The sequence below is a fragment of the Amblyomma americanum genome, chromosome 5 (genome assembly GCF_052857255.1).
Source record: "Amblyomma americanum isolate KBUSLIRL-KWMA chromosome 5, ASM5285725v1, whole genome shotgun sequence".
Classification (NCBI taxonomy): domain Eukaryota; kingdom Metazoa; phylum Arthropoda; class Arachnida; order Ixodida; family Ixodidae; genus Amblyomma; species Amblyomma americanum.
Window position 1 is genome coordinate 210,293,282 of NC_135501.1, and position 27,157 is coordinate 210,320,438.

A 27,157-nucleotide genomic window follows, 5' to 3' on the forward strand; every position below is an offset into this window, starting at 1 on the left:
GTGGACATGAACACCCGTTGGCCCGAAGTCGTGTGTTTAAAAGCGCTGACCGCTACGGCCACGTGTGAGGCTCTTTTGCAAATATTCGCGCGCCTGGGAGTCCCTGAAACAGTGTGCTGTGACCAGGGCACAAATTTTACCGCAAAACTTACACAAGAGCTTCTCAGAAAATTGGGCGCCTCTCCGAGGTTTTCCACGCCGGACCACCCTCAAAGCAACGGTCTAGTCGAGCGCTGGAATGGAACATTCAAATCCATGCTATTCCAGATTATTCAGGAGCACGGACGTGACTGGGATAGGCTTGTGCCATTCTTGCTCTGGGCTTACAGAGAGGTCCCTAATGAGACGACCGGGCAGTCGCCGTTTGAGTTAATGTATGGCAGAATACCGACCGGACCGCTATCCATTCTCCAAAAAACTTGGACGGGAGACTTAGCAGTACCAGATTCTTTGGCAACGCCGGCGGCAGAGTACCTGTCAGCTTTGCGCGAGAAGCTGGCCGAGGCAAACGCAAAGGCTAGTAACAACAGCACGGTAGCGCAACGCAGGTACACTGGACAATACAACTTGCGCGCTGTCGATAAACACTTCACAGATGGGCAGCAGGTGTTGTTGCTTGAAAGGGATGGCGAGGGAAAGTTGATGTCCAAGTGGACGGGGCCTGTGACGGTAATGCGGAAGACGCGCCCGTACAGTTATCTGATCAAGCTCGACAATGGCGCATGTCGGACTGTACACGCAAACAAGCTCAGAGCATACCACGCACGGGTGAATGTAGTAGGGGTGATATTCGAGGGCGACGCGGAGTTCGGCGACGTGCCCACGTTCCCCATGCGCTCAGTGCCAGGCGACGCGCTGCCGCCGGGTGCTCTCGAACATTTGAACGAAGCGCAGCGCCGAGATCTAGAGGCACTGATCGAGGAGAATGGCCAGGTTTTCAGCAGTAGGCCCGGCAAATGCACGCTAGGAGCGCACAAAATCGTGCTAAAGGAGGGTGTTCAGCCACGGGCTGGCCATGCGTACAAGGTCCCGATGGCGTATCGGAAGGAAGTGGAGAGGCAAGTAGATAAGCTCCTGGAGTGGGGACTAATATATCCCGTTGAGAGTCCTCATGCTCACCCAGTGGTTTGCGTCGCTAAAAAAGATGGGGGGCTGCGCCTGTGCTGCGATTATCGGAAGTTGAATGCGATAACCGAGCAGGACGCCTTTCCGATGAGCCTACCGTCCGAGCTGCTGTTCCGAGTAGCGAAGGCCAACTTCATCAGCCTAATAGACATGCTGAGAGGCTATTGGCAAATATCCCTTGACGAGCAGGCACAGGCCCTCACGGCATTCGTCACTCCGGTGGGGCAGTACGCATGGAGGGTCATGCCCTTCGGCCTTCGAAATGCGAGTTCGACATTCCAGAGGGTCATAAACCAGGTACTAGCACCGCACCGCGAGTACGCATGCGCCTACATAGATGACCTCGCGATTTATTCAGACACCTGGGAGGAGCATTTGAGGCACGTTCGGGCGGTGCTCGCTTCGATCGCAGCCGCCGGGTTCACCGTGAACGCAGGCAAATGTCATTTCGCGAGACGAGAAGTCGAATTTTTGGGCCATGTGGTTGGGTCGGGGAAGCACAGCGCTAATCCAGGAAAGGTCAAGGCAATAGACGAGATGCCGAGGCCCCAAACAAAGAAGGAGCTCAGAAGCTTTCTGGGCTTAGCTAACTATTACCGACAATATGTCCCCGACTATTCTCGCGTCGTGCTCCCACTGACGAGCTTAACTAACAGGCGGACACCGCAGCGGCTCCCATGGGATGACGAGGCGCAGAAAGCTTTTGATGAGGTGAAAGCTTGCTTGAAGAGCGCATCCTCACTTCATGCGCCTGACCCAAGTAAGGAGTTCGTGCTCGCAACCGATGCTTCGGACTACGCGGTGGGTGCCTGCCTTGCCCAGTGCGATGACGAGGGCCGCGAGCAGCCTATCGCTTTTCTGAGCAAAAAGCTAAGCCCGGCTCAGACCCGCTGGGCGACTATCGAGAAGGAGGCTTATGCCATCATTTGGGCATTAGGGCGACTTGAAGTCTGGTTGTGTGGCGCACAAATTAGGGTCATAACGGACCATAACCCGCTCAAATATTTGACTCTGAGTAGTCCGCACAGCGCCAGGCTGACACGCTGGGCACTCGCTCTGCAGAGATTCGATATCCGGGTCGAGCACAAAAAGGGGAGCAAAACGCTAATGCCGATGCAATGTCGCGACTCGTAGCTGCCAACTAGAGGCGTGGGGGTATCCGGGGCCTGGAGTTATGTCATGTATGGAGGTGTACCCTGAGGCTTTGGCAACGCATATGGTTCGGCAGCGGCAGATGGTGCTTCTTCGGCTCCGGGCCCGCGGCACGTTGGTCTGTTTCGGTTTTCTGTGTGTGCTTCATTCCAAGATGTTATGCAGCACATTTGGTGGGGAGGTGTCGTGCGCGGCTGGCTTGGACACATCCGGAGCCTCAAGTAATCACGTACGGAACGCCGCCTGTATGTGGACAAGAGTGCGTACGCTGTGATCCATTTCCTTTTGACTCCACATGGAACTAACGAGTCAAGCGGACGGCGACGGAGGGGAGTTCGGGGTGCGCAGACGACCCAGCTTGGCCGGGCCCCATTGTTCGCAGCCGCGCTCCGAGAAGCAGCAACGAAGGCGCGTCGCCTTTCATCCCTACCGCGGCGACGCTGCCCAAGGCCATTACCCGGGCGGCGGTCGTTCAGTGTGTGGCTAGGAGGCAATTTTGAAGACGCGTTCCTCATGTTCACTGTGAGCGCTTATCAGCTCCATATGACTGCCAGGCACTTCCTGTGCACGTGGGGCATCAGGAAGAATTGGGGAGTGGCGGCGCCTTAAGTAACACGGCTTTCGACAATCTGTGCGGCCCTCGCATGCTCTTTGAGCGAGTAATCATGCCGCCCCGCGGGGGAGGATGGAGTGAGCCGAGAGGGGAATTGTTAGTATTCGTGACAGTGACCTGTCCCCTCTCCCCAATCTTTGATTGGGCGTGTTTTACGCTCCTCTGTCTCTTTTTCAATGTGTTTTCCTCTCCCATGTGTTTTATTGGATGTGTTTTCCTTTCCCCGGTTCTTGATTGGATGCGTGTTTGTGTTTTGACCTAATTGGTTGGTGTCCCCACTGAGGGCGGGGACTTAGGGATTAAAAGAAGACGTTTTGGTGGGACCGGGGGTTGATTTCGTCTGGTCACTCTGCGGATCAATCACTATGTACATAGTTGTTCTCCTTGTTGTACCTTCCGTTCTGTCTTAACTATTTTTATGTGTGATTAAACAGTTTACTTCCTGAAGTTCCACGAGTAATGTGACTGAGCAAGTTTAGAACCTCAAGACGTCGGCATCCAACAACTTCTACCTTTCCCCTTCGGGCTGACATCAAAGAAGAGAAAGGGGTAAAAGGAACACAACTCTCTATGGAGAGAAAGGCATCCAGGGGTTAGCACAAAATACTAGCACGCGATAGTTGAATACAGTTATCACACTGGCGTCACCACCACCACCCCCATCGTCATAACGGTATCAGCTATAATCATGAGCACATTTCAAAACAAAGGCTATGCCAGTAACTCCAAATTACTGCCATTGTGCGCCAACCTCGGCAATACTCTTCAGACCTGCTGCATTTCTAAACGAAAGTGGGCGATCTTTCGGCACCGTGCCGTAGCCAGCCTTTCATAACAAACCGTCAAAATCACTCCAATAATTTACACTTTTGGGCACAACGAAATCAGGCTTTTACCGCACCCGCCCCAGCAGAAGGCTCCACGAGGGGGTGGCACCCGAACAGAAAAGCGAGCAGATGTGGCAATGCACGCCGCGAGTCCGTCGGCAATCGGTCGAAGGCGCGCTCACCCGCATGCCTTAACCGACGGGGTGCAACAAACCCCACCGCGTAGAGCCGTATTGCGCAACAGGTACACGCAGACACCGCTTCGCGACCCGAGGGAAGGCGACGGCGAACGCGCTTTCGACGTCCGCGCCCCCTCTCTCTGTGCGCGATAGCGCGACAGTCGCCGACGGGCTGCATTAATTGAAGCTTTTATCGCCTTGTTCCGTCTCTGCTTCTGATGTCGTTATTTGGCGTGTGTACGCGCCGAGATCTCGTTCTCTGGCGCGCTTTCCAAGTGAGAGTGCTCCGGAAGTGGGCTTGTCGCGTGCTCGCAGCACTAATGGCAGAGCCGTGTCTTGTTGTTGCGTCAGCGCATGACTGAGTGCTGGCGGCGGCTACGAGCCCCAAAGCGTCGTCGGAAGCCGTACTAATGCGAATATAACGATCTGGAAACTCGCAACCCACACTTTCTGCCGTTTCTATATTTGAGGAGGCATTTTCGCGAACAAAAAACAAAAAGGTCCCACGTTTACCAAGGTCGCAGAAATGTACAAAAAATGAAAATTATATTTGATGATGTAACCACATTTGATCAAAAATAGGTGTCAGTAAAATGAAATGAGGACAAAAACCAACAGACCCAGAATCGCAGCTCTTGAAGTGAGTGCACTGACAGCACCTTGGAACAGGCGCTGTTCGGACCAGGGTTGCAACCCGCTTTTGGATGACAACGGTATTGATTCAGAGGTTGAGCTCGTACACTGGTCCCTGTCGTTGTAGAGGACAACTATTCTCTCAGCTTGAGCAGAAAAGGGAAGGGAAAAGATGGGCTCGTAATGACATACATGGCGGGAGCCAGCAGTCAACGATACCAAGGAGCATAAGGAATTTTTTCCGCAAATTTGCGGTGTTCAGAAATAGGAGATTAATAGGGTAATTATATAAAGATAATCGATTACGAAGCAGAATAACAAACAACCACATGTCTTCGGTGGGATCCGGACCCACGAACTTCGAATTTCGCGTCTGGCGACGCCTGTCTACGCCAAGCTATGGCGACGGTTGTCACTAAATAAAATTCATCCCCGATTGCCATACCATATAGAAATTTTAGGAAATTGAACGCGGTGTGCTAATATGAGCACTGTCTGATCTGAGTATTGAAGGGCGTAGTACCTCGAGAAACCTCGATTTCGTGAAACGAAGGGTCGATAATTCGTATATTTGGGATCTCTCTCTGCCCCCTCCTCCTTTTTTTCTTGCTTCTGTGCTTTTGCCGGATGCTAAGCGGATCATACTGAAAGGTGTCTCACAAACTGCTGCTTGCGAGATTGGGTCTCCCAGTTACAGACAGAAACCAAGGAAGCCAAGATGAATTCTGCGCTCTATGCCGAAAGAAAACGACTCTTCATCCCGTCTCCCAGCACTCGTTTTAGATTACGCGGACTGTTGCGGTCCTCGCCAGTCGTATTGTCTATGAGTGGCTTCTCTGTTTTTGCACTATCCAATGAGCCTTTGCTCTCGCACGTGCAGAGGCTACTTGGTGGCAAAAGCGCCCGTGTCACTGACAGTGGATTTCGGCGCAGGTCAAAGAGCCCCGGGTGGTCGGAATCATTCCGGAGATCTCCAGCGTAAGCCTTGCCGCGCAGCCCACAGCATTGCCCTTGAGCGTGAAAGCCCTAAGCAGCTCCTCAGCTCACTGCTACACCCTAAACAAGAATAAGCCTTTTTGGGAGCAAAAACGGAATAAGCTATCCCCTAGCGCGCTCTCCCTTTTAGGTTATGCTGGCCAGTCCCTGCTTAGATTTTAACCACTCATTACAGGGAATGCTCATTCTTGGCCATGGAGGCATATTTGTACCATGTTCAAGAAGAACAGCACGAAAAGACAAGGACCACAGGATGATACACAAAGACAAGCGCTGACTTTCAACTAAAGATTTATTGCTCGGAACGTGGTAATAAATACATCAGGCTCTAAGCAACAAAAAGAACACATAGGAGTGATACACACTTGTCCACGCACACAAAAAATACCAAACAGATACAGCAGCATTACTTCCTTGCAGATAGAAATTCTAATTCTTTCTTTGACAAAGATAAGGAGGGACTACTGATACATGCGTCATTTAGCCGGGCGATTTCAGCAGCTTCAATGATTTCTCGAGTCAGCGTATTGGGGTGTCTGCTTAACACTTTTGTTTGTTGGAAGACTGGTTGGCACGTTTTGCTTTCGCAGTCTCGGCAGTGGATGCCGAGGTGCCCTTTAACAGTATTATAAACAGTGATATTATGTTCTCTTAGGCGCTCGTTCACACATCTGCCCGTCTGGCCAACATACTGTTTCCCGCACGAAAGTGGACTAGAATAAATGACACCTTCTTGGCATGCAACAAACTTATTTTCATGCTTTATGGAACACTTTTTTGGCGTGAATTCATCATTAACTCGTTTACACAATTTCCCAAGCTTTTCGGGAGCCGAAAAAACAACTCTTACTTGAGCTCGGTTGCCTATCTTCTTTAGCTTGTGGGAAAATTTATGAATGTAAGGAACAACTGTTGTTTTTTCTTTTTCCTTGGCAGCTCTGTCAGATCATTCTTGTTGTTTTTGCTTAAACTTGCGAGCATCGATTCAGAAACGGACACGAGCAGTTGCTTGGGATATCCTGCCTTTACAAGGCGATCAGTTTGCTGGTTGAAACTGTCTTGTTGAGCATGAATGCAAGATTTATTTAGAGCGCTGTAATAGCATGACTTAGCCACGGCACGTTTAACTAGCTTCGAATGCGACGATGCGAATGGAAGTAGAGGCTTGTTGCTTCGCGGTTCAAACGACCAGCAGGTATGATTCGGCGTAAAGCTGAGTCTAAGATCAAGAAATCTAATCGTATTATTTTCAGGAACTTCGGAAGTCAACGTGAATGAATGAAGGTACTGGACAAAAATATCTTGAATCTCTTGCTTGACTGGTTCAAAATTGTGGACATCGGTGTCCAACAGAACAAAGAAATCGTCAACAAACCGAAAACAGCGCAAAGCTTTTGACCCTTCTAATTGTCGTTGGAGCCTTCTGTCCTTTTGTGCGAGCAACAGATCACTAAGCACGGGCGCTATGCATGAGCCGATGCAGACTCCTTTTTTCTGCAGGTAAAGAACACCATCCCAGATTGCAAATGTTGAATTTAAATACACTTCAAGCAGTTCTAAGAACCCTGAGACTGAGATGCCTGCCTCATTTTGGAAGGCAACAAGGTCGTGTTTTTCGATGCATTCTTCAATACATAAAAACAGCTCATCATGCGGCAGTGAATAATAAAGGTCTTTTACATCAAACGAGCAAGCCATGAGGCCTTTGTTCTTATGGGTTTCTAAAACCTGAATTACGTCCTGTGATTTTTTCACCAGAAAGGGATCGTCTAAGGTCAATGAATTTAAAATCTTCTTAAGAAACACTGCTACACATTTTTGCCACGCGCCGTTCTCAGAGACGATTACACGGAAAGGACATTCCGGTTTGTGCGTCTTGGCATTAAAGAAAAGCTGCAAACTGAGTCCTTTACATTTGTCAGTTGAATTTGCCAAGACATCAAGGTTATGTTTTTTACATGTTTTTTTGGCTTTTGCCTTGATCTTAGCCAGAGAAACCTTATTTGCTACATTGAAGGATGAAAGAATGGCTTCTCGACCCTTAGTTACATATAGATGCGACGGTAGCACAAGGAAACCTCCTTCCTTATCCGCGGGAAGTAAACGCAGCGAATGTTCCTTCAAATAAGACACAGTTATCTTAACTGGACCAGAATTCCCTGGTCCCTTACAACGTAGCAAAGCATCGACTCCTTCGGACACACACCTGTCTGAATCGGCGACGGGTGCTAGCCTGGATACTTGTCTCACCATGCCCAGAAGTTCTGGTCGTGACCTCTTGGGTTCTGTGGCGTACTTCGGTCCTTGGGAAAGAACGCGACGCACTTCAGTGGGCAGTGAAACGTTCCCTGCTGTATGGACGACGTTCTCCGCCATGCGTTTCTTCTCAGGCTGTGAGGCACGGAGCTGAAGAAGTGTCTGTTGCCAGAGGAAGTCAGCAGTGGAGTTAGCCAGATCAGAGAATTCTTTCCATTTCTTCCTTGCATGATGTGGGGCCCAGGCGCTGTGAAGTTGGAGGTAAAGGCAGTGCCGGTAGAACCGAGCTTGTCTGTTCCATTCGGCTTTTAGAATCTGGCAGATTCTCGAGCAATGACCTTGCGATGGCTGGAAACCACCAAACAGCTGCACAACATGTCTCGGAATGCGTTTTTCTATCCAACTTCTCCAACTTTCTCCAACTTCACAGCGCCTGGGCCCCACATCATGCAAGGAAGAAATGGAAAGAATTCTCTGATCTGGCTAACTCCACTGCTGACTTCCTCTGGCAACAGACACTTCTTCAGCTCCGTGCCTCACAGCCTGAGAAGAAACGCATGGCGGAGAACGTCATCCATACAGCAGGGAACGTTTCACTGCCCACTGAAGTGCGTCGCGTTCTTTCCCAAGGACCGAAGTACGCCACAGAACCCAAGAGGTCACGACCAGAACTTCTGGGCATGGTGAGACAAGTATCCAGGCTAGCACCCGTCGCCGATTCAGACAGGTGTGTGTCCGAAGGAGTCGATGGTTTGCTACGTTGTAAGGGACCAGGGAATTCCGGTCCAGTTAAGAGAACTGTGTCTTATTTGAAGGAACATTCGCTGCGTTTACTTCCCGCGGATAAGGAAGGAGGTTTCCTTGTGCTACCGTCGCATCTATATGTAACTAAGGGTCGAGAAGCCATTCTTTCATCCTTCAATGTAGCAAATAAGGTTTCTCTGGCTAAGATCAAGGCAAAAGCCAAAAAAACATGTAAAAAACATAACCTTGATGTCTTGGCAAATTCAATTGACAAATGTAAAGGACTCAGTTTGCAGCTTTTCTTTAATGCCAAGACGCACAAACCGGAATGTCCTTTCCCTGTAATCGTCTCTGAGAACGGCGCGTGGCAAAAATGTGTAGCAGTGTTTCTTAAGAAGATTTTAAATTCATTGACCTTAGACGATCCCTTTCTGGTGAAAAAATCACAGGACGTAATTCAGGTTTTAGAAACCCATAAGAACAAAGGCCTCATGGCTTGCTCGTTTGATGTAAAAGACCTTTATTTTTCACTGCCGCATGATGAGCTGTTTTTATGTATCGAAGAATGCATCGAAAAACACGACGTTGTTGCCTTCCAAAATGAGGCAGGCATCTCAGTCTCAGGGTTCTTAGAACTTCTTGAAGTGTATTTAAATTCAACATTTGCAATCTGGGATGGTGTTCTTTACCTGCAGAAAAAAGGAGTCTGCATCGGCTCATGCATAGCGCCCGTGCTTAGTGATCTGTTGCTCGCACAAAAGGACAGAAGGCTCCAACGACAATTAGAAGGGTCAAAAGCCTTGCGCTGTTTTCGGTTTGTTGACGATTTCTTTGTTCTGTTGGACACCGATGTCCACAATTTTGAACCAGTCAAGCAAGAGATTCAAGATATTTTTGTCCAGTACCTTCATCCATTCACGTTGACTTCCGAAGTTCCTGAAAATAATACGATTAGATTTCTTGATCTTAGACTCAGCTTTACGCCGAATCATACCTGCTGGTCGTTTGAACCGCGAAGCAACAAGCCTCTACTTCCATTCGCATCGTCGCATTCCCAGCTAGTTAAACGTGCCGTGGCTAAGTCATGCTATTACAACGCTCTAAATAAATCTTGCATTCATGCTCAACAAGACAGTTTCAACCAGCAAACTGATCGCCTTGTAAAGGCAGGATATCCCAAGCAACTGCTCGTGTCCGTTTCTGAATCGATGCTCGCAAGTTTAAGCAAAAACAACAAGAATGATCTGACAGAGTCTGCCAAGGAAAAAGAAAAAACAACAGTTGTTCCTTACATTCATCAATCTTCCCACAAGCTAAAGAAGATAGGCAACCGAGCTCAAGTAAGAGTTGTTTTTTCGGCTCCCGAAAAGCTTGGGAAATTGTGTAAACGAGTTAATGATGAATTCACGCCAAAAAAGTGTTCCATAAAGCATGAAAATAAGTTTGTTGCATGCCAAGAAGGTGTCATTTATTCTATTCCACTTTCGTGCGGGAAACAGTATGTTGGCCGGACGGGCAGATGTGTGAACGAGCGCCTAAGAGAACATAATATCACTGTTTATAATACTGTTAAAGGGCACCTCGGCATCCACTGCCGAGACTGCGAAAGCAAAACGTGCCAACCAGTCTTCTAACAAACAAAAGTGTTAAGTAGACACCCCAATACGCTGACTCGAGAAATCATTGAAGCTGCTGAAATCGCCCGGCTAAATGACGCATGTATCAGTAGTCCCTCCTTATCTTTGTCAAAGAAAGAATTAGAATTTCTATCTGCAAGGAAGTAATGCTGCTGTATCTGTTTGGTATTTTTTGTGTGCGTGGACAAGTGTGTATCACTCCTATGTGTTCTTTTTGTTGCTTAGAGCCTGATGTATTTATTACCACGTTCCGAGCAATAAATCTTTAGTTGAAAGTCAGCGCTTGTCTTTGTGTATCATCCTGTGGTCCTTGTCTTTTCGCGCTGTTCTTCTTGAACATGGCATACCAACTCGCCCAAGCATCAGTCCTAACGAGCCATATTTGTACCGCAAAGCGTACTATCTTTAGGAAGTGTGCAATGGAAGGAGGCTTTTAAAAGCGGCACAGGACGTCTTCAGGTTAGCTAAAACAGAGGATTGAAATGCCGCTTGAATATTCGTGTTCGTTGCCAACTGTGAGCATTAGGTATTTTTGGTGATGGCCCAGGGCTTGGAAAGAATACCCTGCCCTGAAAAAAGAGAGCGCTAGAGGACAGTTTACTTCCTGTTTACTCGCTAATTCTTGTTTATAGTGTAGATATAGAGGTCAGTGTAGGAGGAGGCTAGGGAAATACAAATTTAAGTGGCATATCACGGTTCGGGTTGCTTCCTTTTCTCATATTTCGTAGTGCTGTCAGCGGCCAACAGAAGCCGGGCGCTTCTGGAAAGACTGCGCACAGTTTTAAATGGGACTTTGAGGACAAGATGTTGGCCTGTGATTACCGGGTTTCAATCAGAAAGGGGTCAACTTCATTCCAAACGGAGCTTCTATGAGCTAGAAGAAATCATTAAAAATGAAATACAGACGTCACCACCACCAGCAGTTGTCACACGAAAAATGGTGAGACGTCCAGGCAGAGTTCTCGGCTCGGATCACTGAGGCTAGGTTACAGCACCATTCCCTTCCTTACGCCGATAACGGAGCCTTTTTCCCTCCTGGCGTCACAAATATAGTGGCGGGACAACAAAGTTCTATTTTAAAATTTTCCCTCCCGACAAATGTGGTCTTCTTTACCAAAAAAGAAAATGAATGTAACAGCATAGAGCCGTTAAATCTGTTTACGAAGTAAAAAAACTTGGACAGAGTTATCCTCTGTCTCCCTTGAAAAGCTGCTTTCATAAAAGAATGCGAACAAGTTAGAGTCAACATTTCCAGGCCATTTGCACTGGACAATTGATGCGACAGAAAAAAAAGGAAACAAACAAATTGAAATGTGTCAAAGAGATGATGTATAACCTCCAGGTCACCGCCGCTCGCGTGTGCAGTGTTTCATCACAGACATTCCGATATTCGTGTTTGGTTGATTGGCTGTAAATGGCCAGTCATGTCATGAAGTATTAAACTGCGATCATTGTTTTTCATTATGCTGTGCAGGCGGGAAGCGAGGGCGGAAACCTGTACACGTAGTTCTCGCTCCAGATAATCAAGCTCCCAATCTCGGTGTACCCAGTAAAGAGGGTATACGTTCAAGACAATGATGTTGAAGGACGTCTAGATCACAACTGCTCAGTGCTCCCTATTGTTTCACGTTCAACTCCGCACTAGACGGAAACTCTTGCTTCTATTCCCGATGTGCACTGTGTGTGTACACTGATGTACACTCCTGCTCGGGACTCCAGGGTTTTGCCCAAGAGGGAAGATCCAAACAGGTAATGGCGAACTGATGACGCCTTTGTATGAAAATTATACACCGTGCGCACTGACAGCCGAAGCGAGCAGTTGGAGCAGTGTGTGTATGTGTGAGCAGTTGCAAATATTGCTCCGAGCATACATTCAGAGGCTTCCCTTGTTGCGGAAGAATGGTGAGATCTGCGATCAGTAAATTGCATTCTTTGTTTTCCCCCTCAACGGTGGTTCTCGCTTTAGAACAGAACTTTGCCCCCAGTCTACAAAGGGCTTCTTCGCAGACCCGAGCGGCTGCCCCTGCGACTCAGTCGAGGCGGCGCGGCAGCATGCACGCGATCTTGCACTGCCCGCTCGAGCGGAAGGCGTTGTAGGCGCACGTGATGGCTGGCGCCCAGCGCACGCAGGCCCGCAGCACGCGGTCGTAGTGCCAAAAGCGCCGAGGGTTGTCCTGCGGCGAATCGGAGCACGGCTTCAGGAGGCGCTCGGTGACCAGCCCCAGGCAGCGCTTGTCCCTGCGGGCTGGAAGAGCGATCAGGCGTCGCATTCAGCCTTCTCCACGAATGCAGGCGACGAGTGCGCTTTCGTTGGCAACAGAGCACCCGCGTTTGTTCTCGTCGGTTAGCGCTCCAGTGAAATGTCCCTCGCCGAGCATTATTACGAAGGAAGCAGATAGACCGCACTTTCACAGCCAAAGCAGCTGAAATTTTTCTCTCGTGCTGTTGCGCTTCAGCAGCTGGGGCTGAATAACTTGTGGCCAACTTCGCAGCCGGCCCTAAAGTCTTCCTTGCACAGACACACACTTGCTCTTATTTTTACCTCATCTGAGGTTGGTTTTCCGATGCAAATCCTGGGTTCCCAAACGAGAACATTAACCGTTTACTAAGCAATCTCGATTACGCGTAAGCATTACATGAGGGGACCTTTCCTCTGCTCACGCGGGTATTACAGTATCCTTGCTGTAGAGTGTTGCGTCTCAAAAACAGGCCTTTAGGCGTGATAAGAAGACTTCCTATCACCACGGTGGTAGGAAGCCTATTGCACAGAGGGTTTTGTCGTGGTGGACTTTTAACAATATCTCAGCGAACTGCACTTAACTCTGTTAGCACGCACGTTACCGAAAAAAAGGCAAGGAGAATGGATTTTGCTTCGGGGTAGAACCCAATGACAAAATTAGAACGTGACATCGCACCAGCAACTTGACAGGGATCTCACGGATGACTTTCTCATAATAATCCGGTAGTGGAGAAAGAGTTATGGAAAAATATCGGCAACAGCACTCAGGCAGAAGGGATTGAAACAGGCTCCCGGAACAGCATCATGCATACTTCTAGAAAATTCCGACTTCCAGGTTTTAACACCTAAACAAGGTCAGAACAGGCCACATATAGAATGCACTTTTGGAAGCATCCCATGTGTGACTACCGGGATTACCTTTTCGCCAAATACCGCATTGTGTACAGTTCGTTTTGGGACAATCTGTTATTACCAGAGGGTCACGTTGCAGGGGACATTCAGGGCCACATCCTTTGAGCCCTTTTTTTTTCTGGAATGTAGACGCATGACATGTAAGGGAGCGGACGACGCTGGAATTACGCACCTTCGCATGTCCGCACGCAGTCCTGGCGCTTTCGGAAGTGCGCGGGCGAGTCCCTCGCGCAGACGCTGTCGGGCTGCCACCGTCGGCAGGACCCGGACTGGCCGTGGTCCCGCAGCACGAACACCCACTCGCCGCGTCCGTAGTCCGAGTTGTTGAGGCAGCGGAAGTACATGGGCTGGCTACAGGCTGCGCCAGGGGATTAGCGACAGGCCAGATTAGGGATACCGGAATAGATATAAAGCGGACAAAACGACGAGAAATCAAAGCAATTGCACGAGTGCAGCGGAAAGGCCTGAACCGTGCCAGGGAGTCTGACTTGGCTGTTTTTTACACCCAAACGCCACGGCACTCGGTAGCTGACGGCGCCGGAGTAATTTTTATCCGCTAGGTTTTATAACGCGCACAGAATTACGGGTAGACTCACGCTTTCTCAGTTTGCTTGGGAAGAAAGAAGGCGAAATGTTTGGGGTCTTGATGAAACGGCAGCCTTTCTCAATGCGTGTAGCATCGCTCCGTGACCACATGAGTCATCGGGGGCCGTTGTCCTGGGCCGAGTCCAACAAACGCAACGAATTTTGATTTGGTGACAGAAGACTTAACTAAATAGCTCTTCTTTGTGGCTTGTGGCTATGCTCTGATGAAGAGTAATTGCAATCGCTACCTTTTTGTGCCTTCGCATTCACGGAGTTCCGATTAAACGCGACGCGGTCAACTGAATGTTACCAGACGACGCATGGTCGCTGTACAGTCGGTCTCGGGCGTCAGTCGGCTGACTGTGCGTTAGCATAGCCCCTACGGCGTCCCGCACGAATGCAAAAATCTCCAAGGCAGGAAGGGGCTAGCAGTGCATGACGTGCTAGAAGAACCGACTATTCTCACTCCATCTTTGTTGCCAGCATAGAATGAAAGAAGAGGAGTTTACGAAGGGCACTCAAATAGAGCGAAGTTGCTGTAACTTCACTGAGCTAGTGCACAAATTACTGACCCCGCTGTGGGCGCCGCTGTCTGTGCTGATGCTAATAGCCGTCGCTGTTACGGGCGAAAACGTCATCGCCCTCTATAGGCGCTAAGGTTTCGTACCAGGGGGACGTGACAGCGCGGCGACTTCATCCCGGTCCGTGTCCGACGGCTCCTCGCCGATGACGTCGGTCGCCGCTCGCCTCTTCTTCTGGGCTGCTGCGTGGGGAACCATATAAGCGTTGTTGCATGGGGAAACCTATGCTGGAGTAAGGGGAGACCGCCAAAGGGGACGAGTGCTGGCTGTGGTGGTTAGCTGCTAAAGTAATAAAACACACTTCTGAGCCTGCACATTGGAACGGCTTGATCAGAGAAACTCTCTTTACGCGTGGTCGTGGGTGATGTCCGAGGGACGCAGATTATACGCACTGCTAGTCTACTTCATTCAGCTTCAACGATTGTGCTACTGATAACTCAGGCGGGCAGAAGCCAGCACATAGCGTTGACCTCCTTTTCATCCCGTTCCTCGCAAGATTCTTTCTTTATCTTGGGCACGTCGCCTAAGATAAATCCCCAGAGCGGATTTATGGTTGCTAAACGGCGGAGAGAATCAGTGGCCCGTCAACGCAACGGTTGGCAGACCCTTTTCCCGAGCATTTCACCCCAGATACCGCGAGAACCACGCCAGGGGAAATCTTGCACCCCTTAGAAAACCGGTGGGTCCCCGGCGGCACTGGGGATCGAACCCAGCACCTCCCGAATGCGAAGCGTATGCTCTACCACAAGGCCACTGTTTCGGTTGGGCAGACGTGGAGGTAAGGCGCACGAAAGGCCATGCGAACAGGTTGCAAGTTCCGGAAATCTCGCATCCCTTGCGCACAATGCGAATGCATTCCACTAGTAAACAATACGAAGGCGTTAGGCAGAGCCAGAAGCAAAAGGAAAAGAGAAATCTTTGAACCAATCCGTCAGCGCGGCGTCGATCATTTTAGAGAGAACCGAAACTTTTTGAAGGACCTCAATCTTAAGCTGCTGTAATGCGCACGTGTTAGTATAGATTACCTTGTCTCGTTTTCCTCTTTTTTATTTTTATTTTCATACATTAAGCCCCGGACACCGAGCCACCAAACTTCTTGTTGCGCATAATATGATGTAGAGGAGTGCACATTGTATACCCATGTTCCTTCGTCGTCTGTGTGTGCCATTTCTTGCGTGCAGCTAGCGCTTTCAAAACGTTGGTATATCAACTAGCCCCAGCCGTATTGCTCCACTGATGTAATCCAGGGTTTGACGGAACGTCATCTGGTCAGGGAGTGACATAGCAGAATGAATCTTGGGCCACTGACCAAGTCATAAACATTAGCTGACGTTTCGGAACCCTTACGGGTTCCTTATTTCTTATGAAGAAGCGGTCGAGTAAGATGCAGCTTCAGCAGCTTTGACTAACAGACGCAATGATTTTGCTTATGCCGGGTGAAGATTCCTCTTTTTCCTATTGCAATAGTGTTCGGCGTCGTGTCTATTATTAGGGATTCCAGGTGCAGCCGCGCTGACAGATTTCTTTCGGCAGCAACGATTATCACCAAAGCGATTTCATGCCCTTGTTTTCGCGCCCGTTCTGCCACAACTTTTAATGCCGTCCGATTCGCTTGGGATGACGTGGAAATCGTTGCTGCCGATACAAATCTGTCGAAAAAAATCTGCCAAAACAAACACTGAGGCTTGCTCTAGGTCATCTCAGGCGTTTTATGAAAGGAGTCATGACTTTCGGTCGCTGCTTCTGCCATTCAGCGAGTTTTTTTTTTAATGTTTTTGGCGCAACCGCTGCACAAGGCGAAGCATCGTCCCTGCCACAGGCGGAGTTTTGGTTTACTGCTTTCGCTATATTAAAATGGGTCCAATCGATATTTTGAAAAAAAAAACAATAGCTGCGGTTCAACTACTGCTGAACCTGCTTAGAGAGCGAAAGCTGTGGTGTATCGGGCAACTAGACGCGGCTTGGCATCCGTAACGCTGAGTGCGTTCCGCACACTGTATGGGGAGCGCGCCCACAAGAGGTTGGTCGCCCAGTGAACGCTGCGCGCCCTATTGCTGCAGTGCCGCGTGTCTGCCACAAAGTTGTCGGCGCTATTGCATATGCAGCCACACCTCTCTCTCATCCCCGCCATGTACCTCAAAGCGCGATTGAGGCGTCCACTGTCCGAGGGACCCACTTATGCGCTTTCCTTTCCTCAAAGTCATCGAAGTCTAGAACGTTGTCAACGCCAACGCCAATGACCACAAAGAACGCCGACAGCCTAAAGTTTCAGTGCCGCGTTTCTGCTACAGCGTTGTGAATGGCAACGCATGCAGCGCACATCTGTCGCTTCCGCAACGTAGGTTAAAGCGCGACTGAGGTGTCCACTGTCCCAGGGCACCAGTTATGCGCCTTTCCTTTGCTTTCGATAAAAATTGGACTGGTTTTGAAAATTGCTGTTAAGGACGGAAATAGGGCAATAACTCTCTCACATATCGATCGATGGACACCTGAACCGCGCCGTAAGGAAGCGATAAACATGGTTAGGCTGAACGCCATTCAAGGTCATCCTCCGGCCCACCCGACGACTGCTTTACCTAGTGTAGTGAAGCTTTTCGCTTCAAAACAAAAAACGGGGAAACCTTTTCTCGCCCGCCGTGGTGGCTCAGTGGTTAGGGCGCTCTGCTACTGATCCGAAGTTCCCGGGTTCACCGACCGCGGCGGCTGCGTTTTTATGGGGGAACAACGCTAAGGCGCCCGTGTGCTGTGAGATGTCAGTGCACGTTGAAGATCCCCAGGTGGTCGAAATTATTCCGCAGACCTCCACTACGGCATTCATTTCTTCTTTCACTCTCTCCTTTATCCCTTCCCTTACGGCGCGGTTCAGGTGTCTAACGATATATCAGCCAGATACTGCGCCATTTCCTTTCCCCCCAAAACCAATTATTATTATTATTATTATTATTATTATTATTATTATTATTATTATTATTATTATTATTATTATTATTATTATTATTATTATTATTATTATTATTATTATTAACCCTTCAGAGAACGCGCTGTCAGTCGCCTTCCCTTCCGCTCTTCCCGTTTCGCGTCCCCGTTGAGCCGCCCCAGGGACGTGTACTGGAGCGTTATTTGGGCGCGAGGTCGCGAGCGGGAAAGTAACGCGCAGACCGGCCTCGACCCGAGAAGAGTGCACAGTGTCTTCCTCTCGGTGCCCCGTGAGTGGTGGACGCGCGCAGCATCATGCACGTCAGCTCCCGTCCCAACTGCGCTCTGCCGCTCAACTGCGCAGACGAGGGCTTCACGTGGCCCGTTCTCAGCCTTTGCCGGCGGCGACGCGTGATGAGCCACTTATGCAGTACTTCGCCCCACGCGTTTTTTGAAGCGAAAAGCTTCACTACGCTAGTCAACACCGCGCTTCGCGCGAGCCGGCGTATGTCGGAGCACGAGTAACGTCACGCACGGCGCAGGTGGCCGCCGCCGACTCCGTCGCCTTTTCTCTCTCTCTCTCTCGCTCCCAAGTCACACCGAGCCACAGGTGTTCTGCCATTGCGCAGCGCAGCGCCTTTCCTCAAAATGCAACTTTCACTATTCAGTGTTCTCTTTCTTCTCTCCCTCCCTCCTTTATCTCTTCCTTTACGGCACGGTTCGGGTGTCCACCTAGATATGTGAGACGGTTACTGTGCCATTTGCTTCCCTCAAAAACCAAACAAAACAAGTGAGCCGACGGCGTTCATAGAATTCATTTGCGTTGACAACTTTGCAAAGGCTGTTCATTTTCACGAAAGGAAAGGCGCACAACCGGCTCCGTGGGTCAGTGGAGACTCAATTGCGCTTTCATGTAGATGGCGTTGGTGTCAAAAGCCTGCTTTGCTTGCGTTCCGCACACTGGATAGGCAGCGCGCCCTCCCTGCCACCCTGATAGGTGGCATGCAGTTAATGGTTGATCGCGAGAGATTGATCACCAAATGAACGCTGCGGTCTAGCTATTGCTACAGTGCCGCATGTCAGCCCCAATGCTGTCAGCGCTAATTCATTCATTCTACATCTCTTTCTCACCACGAATCAAATCACGAATGAGGCGTCCACATATCCCGGGAGCCAGTTATGCGCCCTTTTTTTGCTCCAAGCCATCGCCGGCTAGAACATTGTCAACGCCAACGCCAATGAACACAGTGAACGCCGATATCTTGCGCTTTGTATAGCCTGGATTAGCTGCAGCAGTAAAGTAGCGGAATCTTTAGACAGAGCCGGCTCAAAGCACCTTGTGAGAAAAATTAATGTGGATTAGCTGAGCTAATCCACATTAATTTTTCTCACAAGGTGCTTTGAGCAGCTAATCCACATTAATTTTTCTCACAAGGTGCTTTGAGCCGGCTCTGTCTAAAGATTCCGCTACTTTACTGCTGCCACCCTCCTTCATAGGCAGTGGCATGGGGTGCTGCGAGTCGTATCACCCCGATTGGGGCGTATCTCCGGTTTCTGGTGATGCAACTGCCATCGTACTCTTGCCACATCGGGCTTGGGAGGCTGGCGTCTGTCCTGACTTCTAAGAGGCGCCCTTTCTATGTTCGCTCTTGTCTTTCTGTGACGGCTACCTTCGTTTGAAACGCTGCCCTCCTATTGCGAGAAAGGCACACAGGGAAGAACCGAGAACATCAGGTTATTTTAGGCGCGTATATAGTTACCGAGGCTAAAGTGATTTTGGACTTCGTATATGGTAAGAAGCCTGTGGTGCAACCGATCCTAATTTTTCCGGAGAACGACTTAAGCTTTCCGGCTACTTAACCCCCGAGTCACAGCGTCAAAGATGGCATGTCGACTCATTGGAACAACGTCGCATGAGAAGCACGCAACCTAAGAAATCTGTTTTGAACATAGCTCAGTTGTGGTCCCAGTCCGAGGTCGCTGTACTAGGCGTAATTAGAAACAGAAACACTTACGTTAACACCGAGCAGCTGCTTCCCGGTGTTAGCGTCAGATGTCGAAGCATGCAAAAGAAGGCGAATTTTTTTACATGCTGGTCCCCAACCTTAGAATCGCACCTTGGGTAAGTACTTAGGTTCGATTGCTCCTCGCTTTCTGCGCAGCCCCGACTCCAGTGAATGTTTTTTCTGAATACATATCCACGCATTCTGACACTCATGTAATCTTTCCTTGCGTTTACTCGAACAGAGGGACGATGAGAGAGGAGGTTCCTGCAAGAGGCGTAATTTCCTTTCCGGTTGCCGGGAAACGAGATGCAAAAGAGCCGTACGCTCAAAGACGAAGCCCACATTGGAGTAGTAGGCTTGACCCTTAGCGTTCTTCCTAATCGAGGTTCGACATACTCTAGTCCTGGGGTAGATTTTCACCCCTCAAAATATGGAGTACTTGCATCTGGCCACGGGAGTAGATCTAGGGTAAATCTGAGGCCAAAAAACGCGATATTTTATGTGGTAAATATCTACTTCGAGACTGCAGGAAATCGCACCTCGATTAGAGAGTACGGTGGAGGGGAAGCTTACTGCCGTCAGGGTTGACTCGTGTTTAGTGTGCGCGGTTATTGCAAACGACGATTATATTAGTGAGCCAGCTGCACCTCGTTAGATATTAATGTGCATAAACTGCGCATGCCTGCACACTTCTCTCACCTTTTTCGTGTTTCGAGTGGGAAAATGATATGAAGATGATGACCACGATGCAGGCGATGCTGAAGACCACCATGATGACGCAGATTATGGTGGTCATGTAAGATTCGTACATTCTGTAAGGAAAAGAATGGCGTGAATTTTTTAAGAGAATCTTGCTCTCCTACACTTTTTTGTGCAAATGTCAAGAATGAAAGCAGATAAAAAAAAAACGAAGTTTTTCATTTTGACGTGCAATGACTCCTTGAGATCGTTATAGAGGGGGGTGGCTACTTAATGTCTCTAGCAGACACATTCTCTCGTTGCGTCTGTGCTTAACGCGCGTAAAAATTCAGCAATGTTCGCGTTCCCGGGCCTGCATCGGCTCCTTACAAGTTTCCTGACAGTGTTGTCGCTGCTTAAATAGCGATCTTTGTTTTTAAATAAGGAAATCATAAATTCGCAACGATTCTAAGAGCCACATCACTATCATTCTTGTGAGAGAAGTCCACTGCAGGACACAAGTAATGTTACCAAGTGGGTTCCAATCTCCCTTTCTTTTTACTTCCACAGACGCCTCCACCTACCTCCCCAATGTGAGAATTTCGCTACGTCACACTTCATTTGATTTTAAGCCATCTAGAACTATGTCTCGTTTTCTCCGTATTCTTTGTATTCACTTTATAACTGGTACAGAACCGCGCCTCATGTCCAGCCGAAGTCCACTTTTTTAGTTATAATCGAATTAGTTATAATCGAAGTGACCTCAGAAGCTGCTGGGGCTTTTCAGGTCCGGGTAATTTGTTAACCAGCTTTGCAGTCAGTACGTTCATGAATACCTCATAAAAATTGCCGTGGGTGTTTTTCCCATTATGTTTCCATTATTTATCTGCTCTTGTCTTCTTGGAGCAATAACCGTTACCTCTGCACTTCATAAATATTGTCCACCCCTGCCAAAAATGAAAAACCGCTGGATCCCGATATATGCCGCCAGCTGCGCTCGCATACGCTGGCAAACACATACTTACAAGGGATCTTGAACGGTCACTTCAACCTGCTGCATTAATGTTATAAGTATCACATGATTAAAGGCACCCACTCAGAGCCTGGCCACTCCTGTTGGTGGAATTATGCTTGAAGTCTGCAGTATATCAGTATATGCTTGCGTGTATAGGCCGTCTTTGAAGGTATTAGGTTAAAATAACTTGAAAAAGAAAAGGCTAGAGTGTGAAAGAGTGCAAATGTTGAAACCTCAGTCGAAGTTCAAGCGCCAAGGTAAATAAGGGATTTTGCGCAGACAGAAGATTTTCGCGGTGGTTGTACATATTACGCCGGCGGCAATAGACGGAGCTGTACGCGCATGCGCTCATTGTGCGAGAGTCAAGTCAAGCATGGCACGTGTAACCAACAAATACTTACTCGGGTTCGTGGTGGCCCAGGCGTTCGTTCGTCGACTCGTGGGTGATAGCTTGCAGAGAAAAAATAAAAATAAATAAATGCACAACTGCAGATAAGCTTTTAAAGAGACAAGCTGCATACAGTACAGATCGAGAGAATAGCCAAGAAGCTGCAAGCAATTTACAAGTTTTGGAATTTGCACTGTACGGTTGAAGAGCGAAACACGAAGAAAATTGGGCTTGATTAGTCACTAGAGTTGTTTCTTCTGCATGACAATGCATATATCATCAAAGTTTTGCTGAAATCAGTTCACTTTCGTTGGTTCTTGTTCTTCTGGCTCGCCACTGGCGTGACGAGAATTAGGTCTGTTGTAGTGTGTAAGTTGGTGACGAGTACTTGCCTTTAGCTGTCGATTTTTCTTTAATGTTGGCATTTTTCAGTTAAAGGTATAAATGCATACGCTGAGCCTGCTTTTATTTTTATATTTGGTTAGAAAAGCATGAGAAGTTTTACGCAACGGCCGAAGAGCTTGCGAAGAGGGTTGTTATACTTTAGCCTTTGGGGAGACCTGCAGTCTCGCGGGATTTACTCGTTTTCTGCCGCAAAAAGGTCAGTTAATTGTAACTGCTTTTGCAACTCGTCGAACTGATGCGCGTGGTTTTCGCCAGACTTCATGGGGCGGCCAGCTCGCAGAAGTTCACAACTACGCGACTACAACATCCTGTGGAGCAGCACAAGGTAGCGCTTTCTGCTTCAAGCAACAGCGACCACATTTCGATCGGACAACACGCGACAGAACTGGTGTACCGAAAATCCAGTGCACAGTTAGTAAATCCGGGTGCTGGAAATGAACCCAATGCTGTCCGCTACGCTGTCGCTATAATCCCCGAAATGGAGTCTTGAAAGGCAGAAATCATCATTGTTTCTCTACAGTGGCGTAACCTACGTGAAACCACCCGTACTCTGGCTCATCACGTTTATCTAGGATGTGAACATGTTCTTGCTTGACACAATGCTCTTCGAGAACTAAGTACAAAAAAAAGGGGCTCGAAATACGTGTACTCACAGCTGAGGTGCGGCTTAGCTGCCATTGAGCTCTAACTTCGCTGTCCGAGGCCGAGCTCGGTGCCTTTGTTTGCAAAATGACCTCTGCCTCTTCTTCGCTTTGTTTTCTTTGATGGAGCAACGTTGCTTGGATTTCGAGGAGGCAGATGAAAAAGGGCCAATTTATTTAATAAGGCCCGAAGAGATACGCTAACAACTGAACAGCGAAGAAAATACGAGGGAAAGTATTCAGTGCTCAGTCGGCAGTTTCAGCTGCTTACTTCGCTCTCGATGAGCCGCGAAGAGGAAGAAGGGGCCCCTTGGTCGCCAAGCGGCTCTTCTCAACCTTCGTGAATGGATCACGCTCGTAAGTGGCTCGCCTCACTTCGAATACGCCCTTTTCGGCGAAACTGAGTGCACACCGGCGGCCGACGAGGGCTGACCTATAGACGAGTGCCACGGGTTCGGTCGGAGCTGTTGGTCTCAACGAACATGCGTAGAGGTTCTCAAGCGCACAGTGGAAGGCCACGTAATTGATGACTATACGGGCCGTCACAGTAACGAAGGGTTTTTCGTGCATACGCCGACGGAAATCCCTCATCAGTGCTAACTTAACGTACTGCCTCAAGACGCAGCGTGTCTTGTGGTGCTTCTCGAAAGAATTAGCTCCGCTCTGTAAAAGCAGCGCACCAGATAGTGTTCCACACTTTCATCGAAGCTGCTCGGTTTTTACAGCATTACGGGCTGTATTAAGGTAATGAATGCACAGCTTTAACAAACATGACCACTTTGGCCAAAATAGCTTCAGTGCAGGTATTTTTTTCTTTGCTAACGCATGGCTGGTTGTTCCCGCTCTGCAGCTCAGCACGGCAACCTGAGGGAGTAAGTGCGACTATTGCTCTTCCTTTTTTTTTTCAATTTTGGCGAGTGCCTGCGATTGCTGTAGCGGTAACGTAAAAGCTACACTATGTGGCGACACGGCGTCTGCTGCACAAATTAACGCTTGACTTCATAGGTCAAAATACGCGCAAATGCCGACGCTTAGCTGGCTCTCTTCACCCGGAACTTGCAGCCACTGTCCCGTGTTTCTTCTCGCACAAAGGTCGCCGCGTAATAGTACGCCACTGGCACGCTTTGAGCAATTTCGTAAATCGCCTTCTTAAATAATTCAAACTATCAACCACGTTTCCATCTGCATCAAAAGGCCGCACTACTGTACGAACAGTGCGGCCGGGACGAATATTCTAGTCTTGTTTTTTTTTGTGCGTGTGCGTGTGTGTGTGCGCGCGCGCGTGCATGTGCGTGCATGTGCGTGCGTGCGTGTGCGTACGTGCGTGCGCACCTCCCCTCCTCCCCTGTGTACCTCCAGTCTCTGCACCTCCGGACACCGACCGGCAGCACAGCATCTCCCAGCAACTGCCCACCTCCACTCTTCCACCCAACTCCGGAACGCATAAGCGGAAAGCCACGGCGAAATCGGACGCAATGGCGAAACGATCGTCCTAGCAACGAAATGTGGAACCGAAACTGCTAACGCATATATTCCTCATGCTGTCGTAACGTCGCCTTGACATAATTTAACGCGATAGCGTTAAAGGCCTCGTTGTCCAGAAAATCCAGCGTCGACGTTGTCGGCGTTGTCAGCGAAAAATGGCGGGCATGGCTCTGGCAAGTGGCGCCCAGAGAGCAACCTAGGAGGCAGATGGCCCATCTAGGTCAGGTGACCTTGCGATGGAATTGGATGGAATTATTGGATGGAAGTGCCCTTTAATTAATATGATGGCGACCATCGCCCTACAGGGCCGTGCGCTCCCCAGCACTGCCCAGCCTCGGGAATTTCCGCAGGAGCATTTTGTCATCTTGCACATCCTCTGCTGCCTCCCCGACGGCGCAGGAGGAGCGGGGCCACCATCGAGGGCTACGGCGAGGCCGAGACGATGAGGTTCTTCATCATCGTCCTCATCGTGGTCGCCACCATGATCCTGCTGCTCTTGGGGCTCATACTGTTCGGAGTCAGTGAGTGCTCTCTGGTTTGCACTATATGTGCAACCCGCCGCCTGCATCATAGCGCCTGCCTTGTTGGAGCTTCGCGCTTGTTATAGATTTTGCAAGTACTGTTGCTATTTGATCGCGGTTTTTACTGCTCTGCCAGTAATGCCTGTATCCATGCACCGTGTGCAAGGCTTATAACACTGTCGCCTTCGTTTTCGCGTTGTTCAGTGTTTATTGTGCGGCAGGTGCAGAGAGCGATGCGCGGGTGAAAACTCTCGTGGCACACCAGCCGACGTGAGAGGACGAGCCATTCCAGACGAAAGGCGAAAAGAGGGAAGGCGGTAGTGGAGAAGGGGAAAGCCCACGCCTTTGTAGACGCACTGTGAACACGGCTTCTCTGACACGGCACGCTGGAATATGTAAAAGGTAGATGTCAGCGGTTATTTAAGGAATAGCAAAAATCAATCGCTCTTAGCACTTCCTAGACGACTTTTGATATCCCAACGCCATCAACTCCTTGAGGCAGCGCATGTATGTTCGGATTTAGCCCATACGAGTTTAGGTCATTCAGGTTTAGCCACAATTTTTTCATGTGCTCAAAAATGTCAACGCACCAGCTACTTGTATTACTTCCTCGCGGAAAAAGTGCAGCTGTGTTTCGAACCGCGAACATATGCGCTGCACCTGAGTTGGTACGGAAGGTACGCTGCGCACTGCTCAGTCTGAAGCCTGGCACTGGAATCGCTTTCTCCCCCTCCCCCCGTCCTACCTTCTTCTGAGACCGTTACCGGAGTACCCGGAGCCCGCGCATCGTCAGGGCGCATGCGCAGGTCGCCTTGAGGGCGCCTGGTACCCGGCAGTTGCATGCGTGGCTGCCACATCAATGAGCGCGTGCGCTAAAGGTGTGTGCTAAAGGTGTGTGTTAAGTCCCCTTTAGTCTAAGAAGTAAGAACGCAGAAATATTCACAGGGTCTCCGAACTTCATGGTGTGCTGGCAGTGCGATCGCAGTATCTTTGAAAGGTTGGTGCCTTCACGGGAAGTGACGCCACTTCTGGTCTCGTGACGTCAGTTTCCTCCAGCATAGGGGCGAATTTCCTGACTGACGGGGCATTTGGGCTCCGTAGGACTTGCAATGTTGTCGTATTAAAACATAATTAGCAGGGATACAGTTTTGTTTCTTTCGCTCTGCAGTCAGTCCCTGTAAGACCCCACACGAGTTCCCCATTCGCTGACTCCAGCTCTGTCCTTCTGCCCTTGTCTCTCTCTCGTTTGCAGTGGAAGTCACCTACTACGAATATCCGGCCAAGCAGGCGACGGCTAAGTCCTATTGACGCCAGGTGGCTGCAGACCTGGCCACTGCAATGCCTCGCACGGCCGTTCGCCACGTTGTCCCGAACAGAGCTGTGTGAATCCCCAGTTTTGTCAATCGCTTTTGCCAACAACTCCTTGCTGTCGCAGTTATACACTCTGACAAACAGCAAAGAGCAGCGGACAAATGTTTGTGCGGCCCGCAGAAAAATGTGCCAGCGTGTGAATCATATCAAAATAGCTCTATACTGGGCTCACAAAATATTTATTCTAAAGAGATTCCGCTTGTATACATTGTTTTGGTCAAGAGTAAGTTAAGAACTATTACTTTAAGTGATCTCTAAATAACGAAATGATGGTCGTGTGGAAAAAATGACAAGTTTTTATATGTTTTTATTGCGGCGCGTGTTCAGGAATGTATTTCACGCATGTACTTACGTTCGTTTTATTAAATGACCAATGAATGTTTTGTATTGTTCCAATGGGACTACGACTGGCTACAAAATTTCCGAATTTGATTATTTTTCTGCCACTAATCAACAACGAACATATCAAGCGTTTTTTTTTGTTGTTAAATGGAGAGCAAGAATAAACTTATGTGCGACATGTTTGATTGGCCAGTTTCGTTACGACGTAATTGTCGAAGGCATAAAGATTTTTCGATTTCTCTGTTGGTGCAGATGACCTGGCTTGCTATTTGAAAGCAAAGGCTTTCATTTGGGATAGTTGGTTGTAGCAGTGAAACATATTGACTAGCGCAAACACAGAAAGAGACCAAAGCAAGAGTAAGAGACAGGACACACGCTAGCGTGTGTTCTGTCTCTTACTCTTGCTTTGGTCTCTTTCTGTGTTTGCGCTAGTCAATATTTGAAAGCAGCCCGCGATTTTTTTCTAGTGTATGGACTAGATGTTTTTATGTTTATTGCACTGAGAAACCGCATTTTACTGCACATTGCACACAGCTGATAACTACACTGTGTCACCGACTCCCTAAACCTTTGTCCTGGACTGGTACCAACCCTTAGTTTTAGGCCATGTTAAAACAGCCTCAAGACTCCTGCGAGTATTTAGAACATTGAAACACAATTAGACCTGCAGGAGAAATATGCCTTGAGTTTTCTTCAAGATTCATAATTAAGTAAGAGCGACGGCTGAAGCACGGCGCAAACCTGCGTGTCCATACCTGTGACAAAAAAAGAATGTCCAAGTGCTCTGTCAGTTAGAAGACCGACTTTAATTCCATTCCATGCATCGGTTTCGTTAAGCTGTAAGAGCTCGCAACATTACAAACATGTTCAGTTGCTTCTACTTTCATCCTGTTCGAGCCCCGGCCCACCC

The 27,157-nt window shown here is 48.9% G+C and overlaps 1 protein-coding gene and 1 long non-coding RNA gene across 6 annotated transcripts in view; one reads left to right on the forward strand and one right to left on the reverse strand.

Moving 5' to 3' along the window:
* LOC144133590 (uncharacterized) overlaps positions 1 to 27,157 on the reverse strand; it is a 126,055-nt gene that overhangs the window by 32,777 nt on the left and 66,121 nt on the right. For 2 of the 5 annotated variants that reach the window (XM_077666787.1, XM_077666784.1), the window contains exons 1-5: positions 22,541 to 22,674; positions 21,496 to 21,544; positions 20,101 to 20,213; positions 14,566 to 14,661; positions 13,486 to 13,671 (exon numbers count right to left, since the gene is read on the reverse strand). In XM_077666787.1, coding sequence (XP_077522913.1) covers positions 13,486 to 13,671; positions 14,566 to 14,661; positions 20,101 to 20,213; positions 21,496 to 21,544; positions 22,541 to 22,565 — 469 coding nt within the window. In that variant the 5' untranslated portion in view covers positions 22,566 to 22,674. Of the gene's footprint in view, positions 1 to 13,485; positions 13,672 to 14,565; positions 14,662 to 20,100; positions 20,214 to 21,495; positions 21,545 to 22,540; positions 22,675 to 27,157 lie in introns of those variants that run through there. The other 3 variants (XM_077666785.1, XM_077666786.1, XM_077666788.1) reach the window with 2 other exon arrangements.
* Positions 22,773 to 26,201, forward strand: LOC144133593 (uncharacterized). The gene is made up of 4 exons (XR_013315076.1): positions 22,773 to 22,885; positions 23,379 to 23,400; positions 24,413 to 24,534; positions 25,787 to 26,201. It is a non-coding gene; the product is annotated as an uncharacterized LOC144133593 (long non-coding RNA).